Raw genomic sequence first — 21,208 nt, 5'->3', positions numbered from 1 at the left:
CTTTCAGAGAAATTGTGGGTAATGCTAAATTAAGAAGCAATATAAAATTTTGTTTCTTAAGACAAAGTGCTTGATCATTTTTAAAGACTGCCAAAATTAAAATGATGAAAAATATGTTATATCTTTTTATCTTTTGTTGTATTTTTTCTATAGATATTGTTCTCCAATAAACGACTATGAAAGAATAATTATGCCCGGGATTGAAAGGAAAGTTTTAGATATATCATTTTAGCAGACAACTTAATACCGAAGGGGAAGCGAAGACACAGTTCTTGGAAAAACTTGAACAACATGGCAAATTTAGTCGTAACATATATTTTATGGTTCTTCGGAGGTTGTTGGGGACTTCATCACTTTTATTTGGGAAGAGACAGGCATGCTTTTATATGGTGGTCAACGTGGGGAGGGCTTTTTGGTCTTGGATGGGTGAGAGATTTATGGAGAATACCACAATATGTTTATGCAGAAAATAGAGACCCTGGGTACATGAATGAATTCAGGGCAAGAGCCAATTCTTACAAACAACCTCCATTCAGTGTTGTCAGATTCGGAGGAGAGCTTATTGTTGGTTTCATGTTCGGTATTCTACTTAGACTAACCATCCCAGAAGATTTTGTTGACACAACTTTAGGCCATATACTTGCTATCATTGTTCCACCATTTGGAGCAGCTGTAGGTAAGAGACCAGTCTCACACATACACATATATTTTTAATGAGGTAGATGCTCTTAAAAACATAGGTGGATATACATTTTGTAAATCTAAAATTTCTTCAAGATTAGAGCTGTTTTATGTGTTTACCTGTTTTATCATTGTTTTTTTAACATCGTTTTTCTCTACATGCAAGTTTTCCAAAATTATTTTTATTTGTCAGGATAGCCAAACAGGCATGTTTTTTAAAGAAATATGCATGTGGTTTGGCCCAACAAGTACTGAAGGACTCAGAATGTGATTAATTAATAGGAGTCCAAATTGATCAGACACTGATCTGGTCAAAACAAGTAAACATTATCTTCTGTCTAGGATTAAAAAATATCTAAACTTAGAAAAAAGGAAACTGTTTAAACTCAGGATGTGTTTTTCCATTGCTTGACTATTGTATATGTAGTTCTATTTGGGTACTTGTGGGAAAGAAAATTTACATTTACAATGTGTATTTAGACTAAAAGGAGGACAACTAGGCTTACATGTACATTGTATACTTGAAAGTGAAATTTTAAACGCTCCTGAAGAAGCATATGAATTTAAACACCTTTCAAAAAGTTCTCTCATAATTTTTGTCAGCCCTGTTATTATAAACTTTTAAAATGGAAAACTCGTTTTTGATGTACGTTTTTTATTGTCTTAATGCATTCTCCTCTTGTCATGGTCTGTAATATGTATGGACCCAAATGTTCATCTTTGAGAAGAAACTGGGATGCCATGGTCCGTAATATCTTAAAATTGAATTGATAAACTGATTGCATCATTTTAGCAAACATTCAGGTGCGAATTGTTTTGTCCATCTCTGTCTTAGAAAAAGCTACAGTAGGATATGATTTGTATTAAATTGTTGATGTTTCCAAGACTGGTGTGGTTTTCAATTGCATTTTCTAAGTATACGAGAATGAAGCTTGCATGATGCTATTTTTAAGCTCCTGATTTTAAATGCACAAACAATATATTGATGGTTTTCCTGACAGTAAGTATACAGATCCCAGTAAATAAACGAGAAACATTTTACCGTCTTCTCATGACTAAAGACAGACTTAAGTTGTTTTTATGTAAATATCAAAGAGTTTAACACATGCTCTCTATGTATTATACTTAAAAATGTCTTGTGAAATAAGCTATTTTCAATAATTTGTCTGAATTTTCTAATTTTATTTCATTTTTGTCTTCAATTTCAGGGAAACACTTGCAGGTACGAGATCACAATTAATTCCCTTGACTTTTCGTTGTAAATGAATATAGTTCCTTTTCTTTTTTTTTTTCTTCCCGATTTTTTTCTTTGCTGTCTTAAACTTTATTGCTTAGTATTTGCTGCAGAAATGTAGGGCAATGATCAAATTTACAAGGGATTTTTTTTTTCATTCTGTAATTTTATGTGGAAGTTGTGATTTGGTCTTGTATAAAATTTAGGATATTTGGGGGTGGTCACTGGTCTCTGTAGCATACTGTGCTAAAAAAAAAAATAATGGTGAATTTTTCTGGCTCTGCTTTTATACATGTTTGCATATCGGTGAAGATTTATTGAGTTTGAAGCGATAGAAATTTTTTTTTTATATGTCAAAATGGGTCTGTTGGAATGTACTATGAAATTTATTGTGTTCTCATACCTGCACAAACAGCAATTAAACCATTTTACTAGTGAATCATAAAATATTTAGATTTAAAGAGCACTTTGATTTTAGGGGATGATTTTGATACTTTCTGACATACATTGTAGCAGTATCCCTTTGGCTTTGTTTTTTATTTTTATTTTTAAGTATTAAATAGTGGAGCTGAGCATAGACATGGATGCTGTGTTGGCGGTATTAAAAATTTATCTACATTTATCTATACTGTCATAGAAATAAGGACATAGACAAATGCTGTGGCTAACATCCAATGTATTTGAATAGGCGATCCTCAAAATTTAATTAGCCGCATTCAAGCTCATTTAGTACTTGGCTACCTTCCACTGATAACATATGTCCCTTTGGCTCCACCTTGTGTCCAGTGAAAAATATAATGTTAAGGTAAACTAGAAACACTGTGAGCAATGACTACTAAATTTGTAGTACTTATATTCATAACAGGCAGAGTCCACGTTTTGCTGTGAAAAAAAACCCAAAAATCATTCAGATTAAAGTATAAAATAGAAAATACACATCTTCAATATTTCATAAGAGAAGGGTAAATAGAAGAACATATGTACTTTATTTGGTAATTTGTTTGTGTTCCTTTTAAAATTCTGTTTTTGATAGTTTAGATAGACTTATCATTAACTTGTATCTAATGTTACAATATTGTAAAAACCTTTTTCTTCTTTCATGTCCATTGTAGGTGTACATTTAGTTGGAAATGTTATACCAGAGAAAGTTTCCTTCCAGTGGGCTCTACTAGGAGCATATATATCATTACCAATGCTCTCTTTAGACAGTGGCAACAATCTAGTGTATTCTTCACTTCTATCAGCCATTTTTGTTAATTGGAAAGGTAAAGAATGGAACAGAGACTATACAAAAAGACGGGGAGTGTGTAAACGCATTTGCATTTTGACTCTTTGTGGTTTGGTTTACCTTACGTTATGGAGCTCTGTGATATATTTCAATGCAAAAATCACAACGAAGGAAGGAGATGAAGTTCCACTGCGAGAAGCTATAAATAACTTCTTTACCTCCCCTGCCTGGGAAGATACCAAGAAGTCTTTCAAAGACTTGTATAATTACTACCAACAGCATGGTTGGGAGAATTTATGGAATCGAGTTGTAGATTCTTTAGATCCTTTAGGAGAAAATAAAGCATATAAGGTAATCTTGGTGCAGAGAGTGATGATTTGCTTTTTTTTTGTGTTTCTTCTTTCTTGTTCTAAATTAAAAGACTTTAAATAATGATGAAAAAAGCCTTTCAGAGCTTACTTAAAGGTGTATTTACACTTGTTGAAGACCTTTTGGTGATCGAAAGTATTTACTATTTTGAATTTAGGTTATACATGGGTACGTTTGTTATGTTTACCATATTCATTCTTTTTTTCTATTGTATTAAACTAGCAGTGCATTGTCTGCATTGTAAGGGAACTATTGGTACTCAAAGAAGTGCAATTGTAAGTCATGCATGTGTTGAATTTCAAATTTAATCACTCACATGTATATTCAGATAGCAGATTGAGAAGTTCTTATGTATCCCAGGTGTTGGGAAAGTCAGAAAGTGAAATTACCGAATTAATTTCACATGTGAAATACATTGTGTTACATTTTCTAGAAAGGGAACAATCCATAAATCACTCCTATCTACTTATGTATATACATGTAGTAAAAAATGACACTAGTTTAATTTTCAATCAGGCTTACTTAAAGGAGCAATAACATATTACCATTAAAAACTTGCATCATAATTTGATTACACAATAACCCTTTAGTCCTAAAGAGAAAGTTGCCTGTGTTTCTGCTAACCCTACTGACCTCTAATTTTTTTTTGGTGTCTACCAGTATTTCTTTGACAATTTTTTTTTACAACCTCTGTTCAAGTCTGAATGTGACTCCAATGCAAACCAGTTGAAAACTTTTGAACAAATACACAGTTTTGCCTACCCACCTATCTTTGTTATAGAACATGTTAGCAGAAACACAATGGTTTTTTTTTTTCTTTGCCTACTCGGAAAGTAAATTACAGAACCTGCATCCAGCAGAATAGAACCATTGTATAAATAAATACTGGTTTTCACAACTGAAAATCCATTAGAAATTGAATTTGCAGTGAAAAATAGAAAACCTTGTTTTAACTTGTGATGTAAGAAATAATTCTACGCCATCAAGGACAATTAAATTAATGATGAAACTCTTCTTCAGTTGAATAAATAGTGATTGTTTTATTGCAGGTTTTGGGTCTGCAAGAAAGTGCAACAGAGGAAGAAATAAGAAAAAGATACAAAAAGTTAGCAAAAGAATGGCATCCAGATAAACAAAGAGACCCAGAAAGAAAGGCCAAAGCTCAAGAAAAATTCATAGAAATTCAACAGGCGTATGATACCTTGTCATCTATACAAGCTAAGAGAGCTCGTAGACATAAAACACATTCCGAGTTATAATAATTCAGAAAAGTTATAGTGATATATATAGAAACTTTCTATGCAAATTTTGTTATATGTCTACTGCTAGAGGGGAAGGTTGATTGGGTTTCTGTCTGTCTGTGTGATGCATATATTATTAACTCTTGATAGATTGACCAGGGTAGTGTTGTGATATCAGCACTATTTTATTTTGAATCACAGGGTTTGAAATTTAAGGTGTGATAAAGATTCTGGTAAAACCATAAGTCCAACCTGACAACTTTAATCTTTTATCAATACTGCATGTATTCTATTTGAGAACTGGATATTTTACATGTATGTCTTGGACAGCCAAAAAAGAAAGTTAGTTTCCAATCCCTGAACATAATTTATGTTTACAAAATTTGTTTATTCCTGCTTTTATGATTCTATACCAATTAAGAACATAAGCTTGATATCTTTAAATGTTGGGGTATAAGTCATTAAGCCGAAATTGTGTATCCTGTTGGCAAGTATTTTTATGAGTACTTTTTAAGTCTTGTTTGGCCAGTGTCATATTTTTCATAGAAATAAGCCTTGTCATAATATAATTAAAATATATTGCTTACTATATGAATGAATCAAATTATATATTTTACTATCAACCAGTATGATTGATGACTTATCCATTTTTTTTCTTCATGCTTTTGTATTGTGTTCATTGTTTGTAAAATAACTGTTTTTATGACAGATACATGTATTTATTAACCATGGCCAAAATGGAAACATTTATGTTAAGGCCAAATCAAATTAATAAGTAGATTCTCATTACCTCCCAACCCTAAAATATTGACCAAAAATTTTAAAAATTGGGATGAAAATTTCCAAATCAGGAATTTTGTTCACTTCATTTTCTGGTACATGTATTGAGATACCATAGTACACAAATCTTTCATTTCTTGGTGTCTTTCTTCTCCAAAACTGATGTGGCTGTGGATTTAGAACATACAGTTGTATCTACTTCAAATAGCTAAAATAAGGCTAGAAAGTATCTGGTACGAAATAAAATTAGGCTAGCAAATATCTGGTAAGAAATAAAAAATAAAAAAATAAAATCCTGTCACCTGCCACATTTTTTTTTTGTGATGGTTGGATGAGAATCTACCATTCAGGTTTAATTGACCTAAATGCTACCAACGTACTACGAATGTTTTTTTTTTTACCAATTCCTTGCTTACTCAGTTTATGATTGTTCAGAATTTTAGAAATCTCTGCCTTTCAGTTGACACTAATATTGAATTTTTCCAATTAATCACTACGTTCAAACCTGTTTAACAAGAATATGTATGTTCAAAATTACATCTAGTTTCTAATTATAAAACTTTTTTCAAATCATTCCCTTTTGGTTGACCCTAATATCAAATGTTTCCAATCGAGTCAACCCTCAAAACTGTTTAAGAAGGAATTGAGCTACCTATCTATTTTGTTAGGTCTGTAGGTGTCAGAAACCATACATGTAATTGTTATTGGCCTTTATCATGATAGTTTGTGTTATGTTTTGTTAATTGTCAAGATAGTCTCTGTTATGATTTGTAAATGCATCTTTTTTATTACTATGAACCAACAAATTTTCATGCCATCAATTTGTCACTGTTTTTCAGTCACAATACATTTGCAGAGTTTTAAATTCATGATCCTCTAATTGTATAAAATACATTTTGAGGAAAACTTTGGCAACAACTTTTATTAATTTTACAGGTCTTACCATTAAAATAGCAAAAAAATAATTACTGTGAAAATTTCCCTGTTAACAGTATATCCATACATGTACTTCAGACTTTTTAGAGTTGTGTAATGGCAATTCCAGAAAAAATTAATTGATGTTACGATACTGAACACCCCCCCTCCCCTTATGTAAAAATGAGCAAATAATAGCCTTGAACAACCCCCAGGTACAATTGTGAAATGTGCAGTACAGTAATAAACAGCATTTCATTTGACATTATACATTAAAATTCCTTAAAATAGATCTGTATTTAGGTTCTTATGTCTTCTAGACACTTTTATTTTATCATTGAATCTCTTACTTGTATATATCACTGTTATTGAAAATCATTTGTTTTATATTATTTTTAATTACCTGAAAAGTTTGGGCATGCAAAATTTTTTTGGTTGTCCTTTTGTTATCATAGCGTTATCTGTCTTAATACCTGTGATACAGGATAAGTATTGAAGCTTCTTTTTCTATTTTTTAATTGAATCATTTTATTTATTTACTTAAGGCCAAAATATTTCTTAGATTCTCATCTCCTCTTGACCCAATTTTTTCACCCTCCCCAGAAAAATTTTATTTTGATGTTTTTTCCCAATTTAGGTCAACTTATTTCAAATTGACAACATTTTTCACTTAATTTTGTAAATTTACCCACCAATCTCTAATTTTGAAAAATTAGATGAGAATCACAGAATTTTTTTGTGATGGCCTAACTATTCTTATGATGCAGTTGACTAAGAAATAAATGGGGGTTATTTATGAATTGAGATTCCTACTCCTGAAAATTGATTGTATAATGTGTAACGGAGGTGTACACCTTAAAGAATCATGCATAATATAAATTAAGGGTGTTTGAGAATTGATCGTGTCAAGGGGGGTCTGAGGCTCTTCTAAATAAATTTATGATGAATAGAGGGTATACATATAGCACTTGGCATTTTTTTTTTCAACTTGAAATAGAAAAAAATGTCAATTTTAAATTTATGGGTGGTGGGTTAGGGAAAAATGAGTCTAAGCTCTCTATATACATTTAATTCTGGAACAGCCCGTAAGTGGTTCTTTTAAAGGAAAATATTTTTATTTCTGATGAAAGGTAGCTTGACACAATTTATTTATGAAAAAATTGACAATAATTTTTCTTATGAGGTCATCTAGTGAAAGGTATTTTAAATGAAAATTATGACAGAGCGTGTTGGTGAAATCTTCCTTTGACTTTTTACACACACCCCGCCCAGAAGAAAGAACATAATATCAAGTGTTGAAATTTAATACTTTGAAGCATTTGTGCATTTGATGTGTAGAAATTGTTTTTGCTAAAATTAGGATTTCTTTTTTCTAAAACATTCCAGCCCATCCTGTCTCACTAATAAAATGGTTGAAACTTACTGATTTCTTTTCTACTAATATTACAATGTTGTATGTTGTGAAATGTTTGATCATTGACGTGCTCATGTGTAAAATCATGTTGTAAATTATAGTTACAGTACCTGAACCAATCCATGCAACTATATTTGTAATTTGTATTTGATCACTGATCAGTTTCCGATAAGTCGTTGATCTGTCAAACCATTCCATTCAATCATTGCTTGCATCATGTAACCACTGAGCGGTAAATATATTTTGCGGATATATTTTTATATTTTTCATTTGTCAATTTTTACATATATTTACTACATGCAATAGATTTGAATATCAATTATTTTTATTTTATATTTGTTTTATTTTTAACAAAATACAAATGTGTGGATTTATTATCTAAAATTTAAGGTAAATTTAATAAAGTATTATTATGGGTTTGTTCCAATTGAATTTCTAAAATTTACATGAACCGATCATCCGTTACTTCACATAATAAAACTGTGATCAGATCAGTCACAGGTCATTGGTTATCGATCCATCCGTGATCTTTCAGTCAGCTGTGATCCATGCATCAAAAAACAATAAAACTAGTCTATGAGGAACGGCATTGGGACTTTAAGAACGTCGTTTGGACTTCAAAATTGGTTTGGTTTGATAGACTTGTGTTCAGTTAACCATGATTCAAAATACAATTAAATTTATATAAAGGGACTTCACTTTGAAAGGTGTCTTGTTAAGACAGGTTTTCAGGTTAAGACAGGTTTCCAAGTTAAGACAGGTTTTCGGGTTCAGACAGGTTTCAAGGGTTAAGACAGGTTTTTGGGTTAAGACAGATTTTCAGGTTTAGACAGGTTTTGCTATTTTTTATACAAGAATAAAAGTGTCATATTTATTGAATGCCTTTTCTATCCATCCGTCCATTTCACAGATAATGTTCAGAGTTTCAGAAATATTAGATTGACATTTTTAGTTTTCATCAATCCGAGGAAGAATTTTAGGATACATATATCAGTTGAATTAAAGGTAATTTCCATGAGTGAACTTGCATCATGATTTATGTACATTTTTTATTTTTTATTTTTAAAAATGAATTAATGTATTATGAAGGAGATCTCAATTTAGTCATGGACTGAAGACTGCAAGGAGGGGTTCACAATGGAGAAAAATAAAGATTGGGACAGAAAAAAGTCTATTTCCCCTTTCAAAAATCAAATGGTGACTGCTTTAAATTAAAAATAGGTCCATTTTACATGACAAACTTTAACCTGAATAATGTTGCACCAATTTATGAAAGTACCTGTACTAGCCTCAACATATATTTTCTATTGTCTATAACTGATTATTAGACAGTAATTTCACAAAAAGTCATAAATGTAAAATGTATTGTGAATGTTGACATTTTATTTTGTTCTCCTTATTATGGTCAATTTTACACTATTACATTTTTTTGGGGTTAAATCTAGGTCCTCATCTAGAACTTTTTTATTGGGGATCTTGGTGTATTTTTCACATAATTGTCATGACTTTAATACTGCTTCACCAATTTTAAGCTTGTTTTTAAAATATTTTTTTGCTTTCAAGAGGGAGAATTATCATAGCAACCAAACATCTTCTCTTTTCCCTGCCCAGTCTAAATGTATAAATCTGCTTCTGTGGCTAAATTTCTATAACAAAACCTTATGATATCCACCTCATAACTCTTTATAAGTATAGAATATAATTAATTCACTTACATGTGTTTTTTTTGTGAAAGCTTCAGGTAAGAATAGCAATCTACCTGCTCAAAGTGATCTTAATCTTTTCCAGATGTTGGGCCAAGTTAACTTAAATGATAGATTTTCATCCAACCTTCACAAAAAATATGTGAGGATTTTATTTTTTGATTTTTTTTCTTACAGCTATTTGTTAGCCTAATTTTAGCTGTTTGAAGTATAGATATGTTGTAAATCCATAGCCACATTTGTTTCAGAAAAGAAAAATCATTTTAGTCACCAAGAAATGTAACAAAATGGTATTTATATGTATATTTAATATGATCTCTGTTTATAGGTCCATACAGTGAATTCCAGGTTATTTTTGTGCATTTTTATTGCTTTTGTTTTGTTTTAGTTGTGTTGTTATTGTCCTGTAAGACATATTAATTTGTAGGTGTTCAAATTTTCACTTTATTGACAAATAAGTGCAAAAAATGTGGACAGGCATAATTGGTTTTGTTAACAATATGAAACAATGATTATTTTTCAAACCATGAATATCCTTGAATGTGTTCATTTGACAGAGTCCACAAAAAATTAGCAACCATGAAAATTGTTGTGTTTACTGTGATTTGTTTTTAGATTTTGCTTGCATTTAATGCATTAATGTCATTTATGATTATGCATTTGGTCAAGAATCAGACTTCATATACTGTAAAAGGACTATTTTTCTTGTATAAAGAAAACCTCAAAACCACAAATTCAAAAATCCACAAACTTGTGTGTCCCTGCTAATCCACGAAAATTGGTATCCATGATTTAAAGTACTTTCACAGCATATGTATCAATTCATTACAGTACTACAGCTGTTAAGGTAAAAAAAATATATATTTATGTTTCCTATTACACCTCTGAAAGAAAAGGTATGATACAAAATGTAGGAAGGTAGGGATTTTTTATATTTTACAATGACTTCTTTTATATTGAGAAACACATACTTGAAACATGGCCTCAAAAAAATTATGGTACATTATTTTAGCTGAAAAAAAGGGGTAGGTAGTAGGAAACATTCATCTTTTTTATTTGGCCTAAGCAACACACAAATCAAGTGTTTTAGAACATATGATTATCATATATTTCAATTAAGTGTCAGTCTCTACAAGAATCAGGCAGTTGGTGAAACATGGTACATGTATGAAAAAAAACACTAATTTTAAAATTTGATTTGATTATTTGAACCATTAGAATCAAGGATAAAAGACAAGATAGAGTTATGATTTCATTGAAATACACTGAAAATGACATTTAATGAGCAGATGTTTCTGATTTTTCCTATTTTGCCTGGTTCTTACAAATGCTTACACTTAATCTGTTTACTCAGAATCCTCAGGTTTTTTCCTTTGTTTAATGCTTTCAAAATCATGAAAGATGAAATCTGATTGGCTGATCAGAAAGGTCATCAGAACAGGAAGTAGAATTAAGTTTAAAGTTGTTAAATCCTACATGCAGTGCCTGAATGGAGCAAGTGATAGGTCTATTTTGTATTAGATTGAGGACAAGAACTACTGAAGAAATTCTAATGTGTTATTGACATTCAATCATGTCAAAATCTTGACAAATACACAATTGGTAAAATTCTATTTTCATTTTTACAATATCAGTAGGCGAAAAAAACCTTTAAGTGTATGCAGTCCTTTTGACTTTGTTTTTGAGGTTTTAGTCAGTAAAAATTATCATAATGATTTTACTATCAGTATTTGTAATAAGAAATAGATTGAAGAGATGTGGGGTAGGAACACCCTGTTTTGTTGAACAATTTTGTGCAACATTTTGCAAAAAAAATGAGCAATTTATAGCTGGATCCATCTTTTTTAATAAATTTCAGAATCAGAACATTTTTCCCTTCTTTTAAAAATTTCTGGATCCACACATTATTAGATAAGAGTTAAAAGCACAAGGGTGCCATCACAAAATCCTCCTTTTCAGTAATTTCCAAAATGAATAACTTGATATCTAATTGTGAGTCTGTTTAAGAATCAGGCAGTGGTTGAAACATGGTATGAAATAACTCGCCACTCTCAGATTAAAGGAATAAAAATTCAGTTTTCCATATCGTTTCTGTAAAATGGGTTACAAACTTATAATTTCATTAAAATGACATTTCTACAGCAAATGGCTCTATCAAAAACCTCGAACTGCTACCATTCTAATGGCAAATATTCAAATATGTTGATTCAGATGCAGAAATCAAATAATGATAATCAAAATTAGAGAAGACATCCTTAAATGAAACTATATCGATGGTCAGTGGGTTTTTGGTGGGCATGTTTCAGTTTTTTTTTGTATTTGCCCGAGTCGTACAAAGACTTGTACTTAATAGTTAACACCCTGGATATGCATTCCTTTAACTACTTCTAGTTTCTTCATAAGCTTATTTCATCTTCAAGTTCAAAAATACATGCATTATGAAAAACTTTCAAAATGGATAAAAAAATGCCTGAAGTCGTCAATCAAATTTAAGATAAAATGTTCCATGATAAGAATTACATAACGGAGAAACCGAAACTTTATTTTACACTCCCTGAGAGAATTCATTATTTTTTTTAATGTTCAACAAAAACTATCCTGGTATTGATCTGTATAATGTTAGCTCTACATATACACATAAGGTACTAATACATCCCATTGCTACATGTACGACCAGCATTATCCCTTGCACATTATTAATATACAAAGATCTGTATTAAACCTACATGTATTGTTCAATGAATTTAGAGTAATCTAGAATCTTTACATCCAAGTCCGAAACGGAAATCACAATTGGCTGGCTTTCAATGTAACGTTGATCTATTTCATGCTAGCTGTTTTTGTATGCATTGGTATGCATTTGATAAAATAAGTATAGATACAGGTTTTTTTTAATAGCCAATATATTTTTGAAAGATGTTAGAAAATTTTATAAAAAAAACCGTGGATATGTGAATGGCGAGACGTGTAGAGGTCTTTTACGTTCAATATCTTTATTACCATCTAAATATTCGCTTACTAAATATAGTGTTACAAGTCAAAACCGAACCCCTTTTAAACGTTATCACGTGTTTGGTTCAGACAAGTGTGTGGTTCAGAGAGGTGTTTGGTTCAGACAGTTTTTGGTTCAAACAGGTGCTTGGTTTAGACAGCTGTTTGGTCTAGACAGGTGTGTGGTTCAGACACGTGTTTGGTTCAGACAAGTGTTTGGTTTAGACATGTGTTTGGTTCAGAGAGGTGTTTGGTTTAGACAGCAGTTTGGTTCAGACAGTTTTTGGTTTACCGGGTTCAAACACATTTAACGGAACGGACCTCCAAAAGTATCTGGTTTAGACAGGTATTCGGATTATTTTAAGACCGGTTTTACATGTCTCACTGTAGAAACACAACTGATACCCAACTTAAAAACAATCAGACTAAAAAAAAGTAAACATGAATAGTTTTTAACCCAATTTCATCAAAAGGAATGAGAAAAAAAAACATTATGTAAAGCTGCATTAGCTGCCAAATTTGTTCTGTTCTGATTCTACTAAATTTTGCTGATTCAATGAATAAGTTTGTAGTGATGCAATTTAAGCAATTAATGTTGATAATACCTACAGAATATTGTGAAAACAACGTTTTTTTAATCAGAGAAGAAAGAATAATTTTTCGCCATTACTTCCGACTATTGCCGACAGGACATTCACCTGGGTTGACAAATTCTTTAACATTGGTAAAAAAAATAATAATGGACACACGTACATGTATGTTGTTTTATTTCATTTCATCTATTTCTTGATTAGTTTTCAAATAAATAATGATCATATTTGAGCCGCATTATATCACATTACGTTAATTTCAAAATGATCCTTGCGTTATATTCGAACTTTTTTCTTTTACGGCTTGAGTCCATCGGTCTTCCTTGCCGTTGAATAACCAATTTCCCTTTGCAATCAGATTTGTTTTTAAACATGCGACCCTTACAGCACATGCGCGGATTAAGGTCACCAGAGGTCACATGCACAGGAACTTATCTAGGTCGATTTTTTTGTCTTGCAAGACAATAAATATATAGACACCTATTTCATGTATTTAAATTTGTGGATATTAAATGAAATTGTATAAGAAAAGTACCATTTAGTAGAAATAATTCAAAGATAAGGTATATTTCAAAAGAAACTAACATTTACGAAAATGACAGCTAATGCAAATTTAAATTGATTTTATTACCCTAAAAAAACATGAAAATGAAGCCAATGTTCCTGATTTTCTTTTACATAGTGATCTATTCATGAAATGCAGAAGTCTAATAGATCAATACGAATTTGTCCATTCACTCCCTTTCTGAAGAATATACAAAAGTACGTTGAGAAAATCTCACGTTTCACAAATTACAAAGAAAAGATGATTCGAAAACAGATTTGCTGCTTTTCAAATTCGGTCTTCTGAGGAAATGTTGCTGGTCATATCACATTATATACATATCGTTAAGAACAAACCTGTACAGTTTTCCATTCATAGGCCTTGTCGGGTATTAAATGAACATCATAATGGCAAATACTACTGGAATTGTGGTTACATTGTAAGAGTCAAATCTCTACCACAATAAACAATGACGTTTGGCTTTATAAGTGTAACTTTGGCGTTCTGAATGACAAATCCAACCTCACAAAAAAACGGGAAAGTCACACTTTGCGATTCTATGTATCAGGGTTTTAAAAGATAGAAACGATAATACGACATCTTGCTACTCTGTAAATATTGAATATTATACCATGCATCATTAAGATAATATTCCACCTAGTGATTCTGAAAATATGGACGTTTTGGTGACAAATCCTGCGTCATAAGATGATGTTGCGCTATTCAAATCTGTAAATAATGGTGCTTTGAATGCCCCATTTTATGTGTGTACTTCCATGTATTATTATACAATTTTTTTCATCATGTCTCTGGGGAGGACTAGAATTTTCTATTTGACAGCTTCACTTCTCCAAATCTTAGGGTCTCAAACAACTTTCATAAAAGGATTCTTCTACCGATGCCGAGGCTGAGAACACTGGATTTGCAGCCCGCCATGGTTTCATCATGATCAAACCAACCACTAAATGTTCGTTTTCGTTCGCCATCCCTCTGAAACACATTTCCGGATTTGCAGATGATTACGACAATATAGAATATAGTTCAGACACGAACTCCCACTTGTGTGCGATTCAGATACAAATGCAGTGCTAAGGGCAGCCGTCGTGAACGACGAGACAAAAGTGAACCTGAGTAAAATCTCGTTGTTTGTCCTACCCATCACCCCCCGAGACGGAAATAAGATGCGTCTGTACACAACCATCGAAAGAAAAGCTGAGATCCAGTGTGGATTTGGCATGAGACCATGTGATTCCATAGCCGTTCCCCAAGCCTCACAGTTTAACTTACGCCTAGCTGCCAAGAGTGGTTGCGAAAACCCTAGATATAACATCGTTGCCTATAATGTAAATTTCAACCAAAATAAGGTCGCCAGAGTATTTAAGGAAGCCTCCCACTTCATAAAGAAATTCTATAACATGCACTCTCTCTTCAGTAATGGTGGTATAAATCCCTCTGATTCCATTGATTTGTACCCCTTGTTTCTGATTGACGTGAGTCATCAGTCTGAGCGTCTAAAAGAATCCACGGTGGACATTAAGATCCGATCCGACTTCTCACGCAATGTTCCAGCCAACACCGAGTCATTTGCATTATTCATTTATGACAGAATCCTGCAACTGAATCCGATGGTCGTAAGATGAACGTCGTGTATTAAAAAGTAAAGTGAATAAAATTCACTAACAACTTCTCTTTGCAAGTCACCCCTACGAGGTTTATGCAATTGTGGTGTAGACTGGAAAACACTTGAAGAATCACTATGAGGGTCTCGAAGGGTGGAAGCAAAAATATGTGACAATGGTCTACTCTGCCATGAATAAACGAATAATACACTCTTGCAACAAATCGCCGAAAACATTGATCCCAAACAGGGCTTTTCCTTCATCGTCTCCGGAAACGATAGTCGAATCCTTACCCGGTTCAACCCCCGACTACAACAGAAGGAATCCAAGACCTACGGGATGGTATTGTTGAGCCTGGAAACTTATTACTCCATCCCAAATATTCATGCTGGTAACAATTCTTTCCGCTACTCTCCAGACGAAGGTACCACCTGGTTTCCCATTGTGTTGAGTACTGGCTCTTATGATATTGACGATATAAACAAAGAGGTTCAAAGACAGCTTCACCTTAACAAGCGCAAAACTAAGATTATCATCGATGCCAATCTCTCGACGCTGAGAGCCACCCTAACCCTAGCCAAAAACTACCAAGTGGACTTTGACGTCGAAAACAGCCTCAGCACCGTTTTGGGGTTTGAGCGACGACTCTACACTTTCGATAGGGCTACAAATGGTTATACCGAAGGTGAACATATTGTGAATATCATCAGCATTAACAGCATTCTGGTGAATAGCGATATCATCCATGGGAGTTACTTGAACAGTACCCAACAATCCGCGATTTACAACTTCTTTCCCGACGTCGCTCCAGCAATGAAAATCAATGAAACCCCCAAGAACCTTGTATACTTGCCCGTGACCTTACGAACCATCAATCGCATGCAAACACATCTCACCGATCAAGACGGTAGACCCATCGATCTCAGAGGTGAACATTCGCTTTCATCTTCGTGAGGTATAAACAAATGACTTATAATGAATCTGGTTTGAACATGACAAAAGGTCAAGCTTATAAACTTCAACGGGCTTCCAAGGAAGGTTGTCCAGTCACCATCCATTTGTCCCACGCAAACCTACAATATGAGCACAAGATGTTACTCACCTCCCGGCAGGTTCAAAAAATTATGAAGCTTATCAAGGAAGGTTCTGGTGGTATGAATCTGGAGATGAGTGCCGCCGAAATGAAGGAAAACGTGCAAAAAACAGGTGATTCCTAACCATGCTAGCAAGGCTGACAATGAGGGCACTTCCCATGATAACAAAGACCATGATATCTGCTTTGTGTGTTGGAGTTCTAAGCAGTCTGGGTGAAGTATCTGTGAGCAAGGCATTAGGGTCTGGATTGTATCTGAAACTTAGTAAGTGCGTTTGCACGGTGATGGACTTTACTTGAAGCGCGGTCAGCAATTCCACAACGGATCCAGTCTGATCTTAGGTGCTGATAGTCCCTTCAAAAACATTCCCCTCCTCGGTATGCTCCTATAAATAAATGGATGATTTAGATACTGAGTATCAACAAACCAGAGTCTAATGTATGGAGGATTAACTTGATGCAGACATTCGAAAGTAGGAACGCACATAGAACACCTACAAACGACTGTACAAAATAGTATCTGTTTTACTGGGTGCTTGCTCTGTGGGTAGTTTGGTGTTAAGCAGCGGTATCCTGGGTTCAGTTTTGACCGGTATAGGTGTTATAGCCTCCATTCCCTTAGCATCTCTAGCTTGCTTGAGTGCCACCACCGCCATGGTACTCACACTGATCTCAAGGCGTATCATGAAGAAAAAAAATATCGCGACACCTTGCGATTGACACAGTCCGCAAAATCCCTGGTGAAACAATGCATCAGTAGTGGTTTGGCTGATGATGAACATATCGATAATGCTGAGTTCGGGAAAATCGTGACCTGCCTCAAAAACTACTACGATGAGAAAGATCAGCTGTGACAACCTTCCATCACTTTTAGTGAGGACCTTAATGCGCATGCGCCGTAAAAAAACGCCTCATCACTCCTCTACGCTTCGCTCGAGGCGTTAAGAAACAAAACAAAATCCCAACCCGGCTCTTTTGCTGGATTTGAACATTTCTTTTGCACCCCAACCCGATTTTTGCCCTTTACTTTCTCACAAGATGGAAAGAGAAGTACTCCTGTTTGGTCTTTTTGCTGACTTTGTAACCTGTACTTCTAACGTAAGCTCCTTCCAAGGGTTCTTCTTCCCAGATCTAACCACTGCATGCCCACACCCTTGTCTCTTCTCCTTATCTGTTTTTCAAGGTGAGGATCTTACTCCTCCCAAACTTCCCATCTACTTCTACCACTTCCTGGATTTTATAGATTATCCCGGTTGGAAGTTCCTTCCATTTCAGATTTTCCTGGCTCTGGTCCTTTACCTTTTCCTCAAAGACATTATCGTTGATAAAGTCGTCGTCCTCCATCTTTTGTACGAAAGCCATACTTGTACTTATCCTAAGGCTAATTGGAGTACGATGCGTTCGCCTTTTTAATTTTGGGTTGGGGTTCCTATGCAGGATTTGTGCTCGGGGATTATTTAGAACATTCATTTTTACACTATTAAGTAAATCTTGTCTGATTTTAAAATAGTTCTTATTAACGATGTAGGCATATATTTTCAAGATTTACAAATCAATTTCTCTTTGAACTTTGCCGCGGGTTTGAAACAGGAGAAATGGTAAATAGCATCCACGTTGTGAAAAGTTATAGGTGTTATTTGAATAGAAAAAAAAACTTAAATGAATAAAATTTATGAAACAAAAAGTTACATTGTACTTGTTACATATAACGCAGATCTTTGATTTCAATAATACAAGGCGTATAAAATTGCATAGTATCTATTAAATACGTCGGAGTAAACAGTAAACTATTCGAGATACTTTCCAGCGCTGAAAGCATTTCAAACTTTCCGTTTTACATGTAATGATAGCGAGGAAGAAATTTTGACAATAGATACAAATTTGTTACCAAAATAACTCATTGTAGTATCCAGTTGAAATTTTGAGCACGACTAATTAAATATAATGTGTAGCTTTTTTTCAATTATTATTTCTAATACAAACCTGTATAAATTTTCTCGCAGTCAAAATAACGAATTTGTTCATTCTGATATTTACTTTTATTCAAACTCGATTTCTACAGTGGGTTTCATTATGATTTGATCACCTGGGTCCCTACTAGGGCTTACGCCTCCATATACTTTATTGCAACCAAAGATAAATGTACCTCGCCCCACTTTGTAAAAAAAGAGTAAGATCTAGTGGCGCTTCTGCAAAAAACGTCGAAAATAAAATAATGAACCAAATTTGAAGTCAACCTTGGGGTCCATCTTGGAATGGGATGAGATTTTAAGCATACTTAAGGACTATCAATTTCCATATCTTCCTCTGTCGTTTGGACAATTTTAAAAGAAAGCTTCGCCGAGCACAGCATGAAACGACTGCAGTGATCGAACCCTTAATAGTTGGGGCAAGTGTGGACACAATATTAGTTTTTAGTTTAAACATATTTTATTTGTCGAATAACAAAAAGGATTGGACACAAATGAATTCATACTTATGAAGTCCTCTCCACAATACAGTGTTTAAATAAATAATAGAAGAATATAAATCAAGGTACAAGAGCGTGCACTCATTTTCTACAATAAATGCATACGAGAAATATATATACAAAAGGGTCAAATGTTGAAGATGTGTTTTTGAGTGTTATGATTACGCAAAAAGAACCCGTTTGGATTTCCTAATATATTCAAATACCAATTTAAATATTCTTACATTTTGATCATATGAAAATTCAGAATTGCCACAGGTAAGCATGTGTATATCTATGATCATCTCAATAGGTAGCAAGTGCAGATTGTCAAAAAGTTCTATTCTATAATTATTATATTTACTACATTAAAAAAAACTCTTCATTATTAGAACCACATCTACAGAAAGGGTTTGAAATATGTTCGGCATTGTACAGGTCATAGTTAAGAAATGATGCTGAACATCTCAGTTAAGATTATATTCAATTTCCTTGGGCCATTAGAGTACGTAATGTTTTGGCGCTACACGGTCGTTCAATCCGGTACCTCTTATCGCATCTTTGAAAACACCAGTTGATTTAGAATTTCGTATATTTTGGATCAAGAGTATTCCTTTGCCTAATTGTTGCTGGAATGAAAGAATTATTTGTAATAGAGAGTCGACAATAAGGTAAAATAATGTCATCTCCATTACGTAATGGATAAGTGCTTAAACTTTGGACCTTAGCAGGAGTGAGTCTACATTTGAGAACACTATAATTTCAGTTTTATCCGGATTGAATGACATTCGCCAACGCTTTGACCAGTCATGCAACTCCTGGAGATCGTGATCAATTACTATTTTGATATGCTCATGGCTTTGGCCAGAATAATTAAACGAAGTGTCATCAGCAAATAATCTGCATAACGAAATTAATTTCTCAGAAATATTATTTATGTATATCATGAAAAACAGGGGACCTAAAACAGAACCTTGCGGCACACCCGCGGATATGCTACATAAAGGCGACTCAAACGTATTTAAAACAATTCTTTGTTTCCTAAAATCAAGATAACTCTCAAACCAACGAAATAAATCATGTATTATGCCATAAGCCTTTAATTTCTTAAGCAGCCCATTATGCCAAACTTTATCAAAAGCTTTAAAAAATCGCAAAAGACCAAACAATGAATTTCTTTATTTTCCACAGAATCATGTATACAGTTATACATTTCAAGAAGTTGACGAACTGTAGAATATTTGGGTAAAAACCCTGATTAGTACTTATATACCAAAGAGTTTGTGACAAGATGATTGTAAACATGCTCGTATATAATCCTTTCCATGACTTTGCCAACGCAACTTATTAGCGATTTCGGTCGATAGTTTGATTGTAATGAATTGTCACCCTTTTCAAATATCGGAATAACATTGGCAATTTTCCATTCAGATTGAAATATGCATTGACGGATAGATTTATTGAATATGATTTGAAGAGGAATTGATATTTTATCTGAACATAGTTTTAGCATTTTATGACTTATTACATCTGGACCAGATGCTTTATTTGGATTTAATATGTTCATAATATCATTTATATCACTTTCTTCTATATCTAAGGTTTCAATAAAATTTTCTGTTTTATCATCGAAATCTGGAAGAATTGGATCTTCCTCATCAAGCTTTTATATAGATGAAATATATTGATTAAGAAGGGTGCACGTACTTATATTATCATACACATAATCATCACCTCTTGGATTAAACATAGTATCTCGAAGTGGAGGAATATCAGACAATCTCTTATTTGATTTTATTATCATTTTCATTATTTTCGAATAGGTCTTAGGAGTAGTTACATTTTCCAAAATCATGTTATCTACATTTTGCTCAATTTTTTCTTTCGCACTTTTCTTCATATTATTGACCTCGTCTCTCTGCTGCTTGTACCTAGCAATATCCCTATCGCATTTCAATTTTAGTGCCGATTTTCTATACCGATCACGTTTCCGTATTTCTCTTCTAAAGTCACTTTTGACGTGGAATATAAAAAAAAACATCAGAATAGCTGTAAGACCTAGTGTCACTGATAATAATTGGGTCAAGCAGAGAGCTAAATCGAACAGTGACCCTAGTTAGCTTTGTAATGATATTTTTTAATCAAACAGATCAACTGTATCTATTAGTTTATTGTTATTGAGATTTAGGAGGTCGCAATTTAGGTCACCCGTAATTACATTTTCACTTAATCGGTAACTTAATCCTATTGCATAATTTAATCATGTTAAGAATAACTCAGAGTCAGTTGACGGAGGCTTATATGCAGCACACAGGAGAAATGTTTTACCTTTGGCTCGGATGTCTACCCATAATGTT

At 33.3% G+C, this 21,208-nt stretch overlaps 1 protein-coding gene across 1 annotated transcript; it reads left to right on the top strand.

The window, feature by feature from the left end:
- Positions 1-230: 230 nt before the first annotated feature.
- Positions 231-5,826, top strand: LOC148599671 (dnaJ homolog subfamily C member 22-like). The gene is made up of 3 exons (XM_088557723.1): positions 231-676; positions 3,028-3,494; positions 4,562-5,826. The coding sequence occupies exons 1-3, from the start codon at positions 292-294 to the stop codon at positions 4,769-4,771; spliced, it is 1,062 nt and encodes a 353-aa protein (XP_088413849.1). The 5' UTR covers positions 231-291; the 3' UTR covers positions 4,772-5,826.
- The last annotated feature ends 15,382 nt before the right edge of the window (positions 5,827-21,208 follow it).

Source organism: Perna viridis, chromosome 13, assembly GCF_037379345.1.
Source record: "Perna viridis isolate PV_CMFRI_1.1 ecotype Kerala chromosome 13, ASM3737934v1, whole genome shotgun sequence".
Classification (NCBI taxonomy): domain Eukaryota; kingdom Metazoa; phylum Mollusca; class Bivalvia; order Mytilida; family Mytilidae; genus Perna; species Perna viridis.
The sequence above is the reverse complement of the archived record's forward strand: the minus strand, read 5'-3'. Positions and strand labels throughout refer to the sequence as shown.

Coding starts and splice junctions, on each gene's coding strand:
- LOC148599671 (XM_088557723.1), top strand. CDS start 292: ATGGCAAATTTAGTCGTAACATATATTTTATGGTTCTTCGGAGGTTGT. Junction 677..3,027: donor ACCATTTGGAGCAGCTGTAG/GTAAGAGACCAG, acceptor TGTCCATTGTAG/GTGTACATTTAGTTGGAAAT. Junction 3,495..4,561: donor GAGAAAATAAAGCATATAAG/GTAATCTTGGTG, acceptor GTTTTATTGCAG/GTTTTGGGTCTGCAAGAAAG.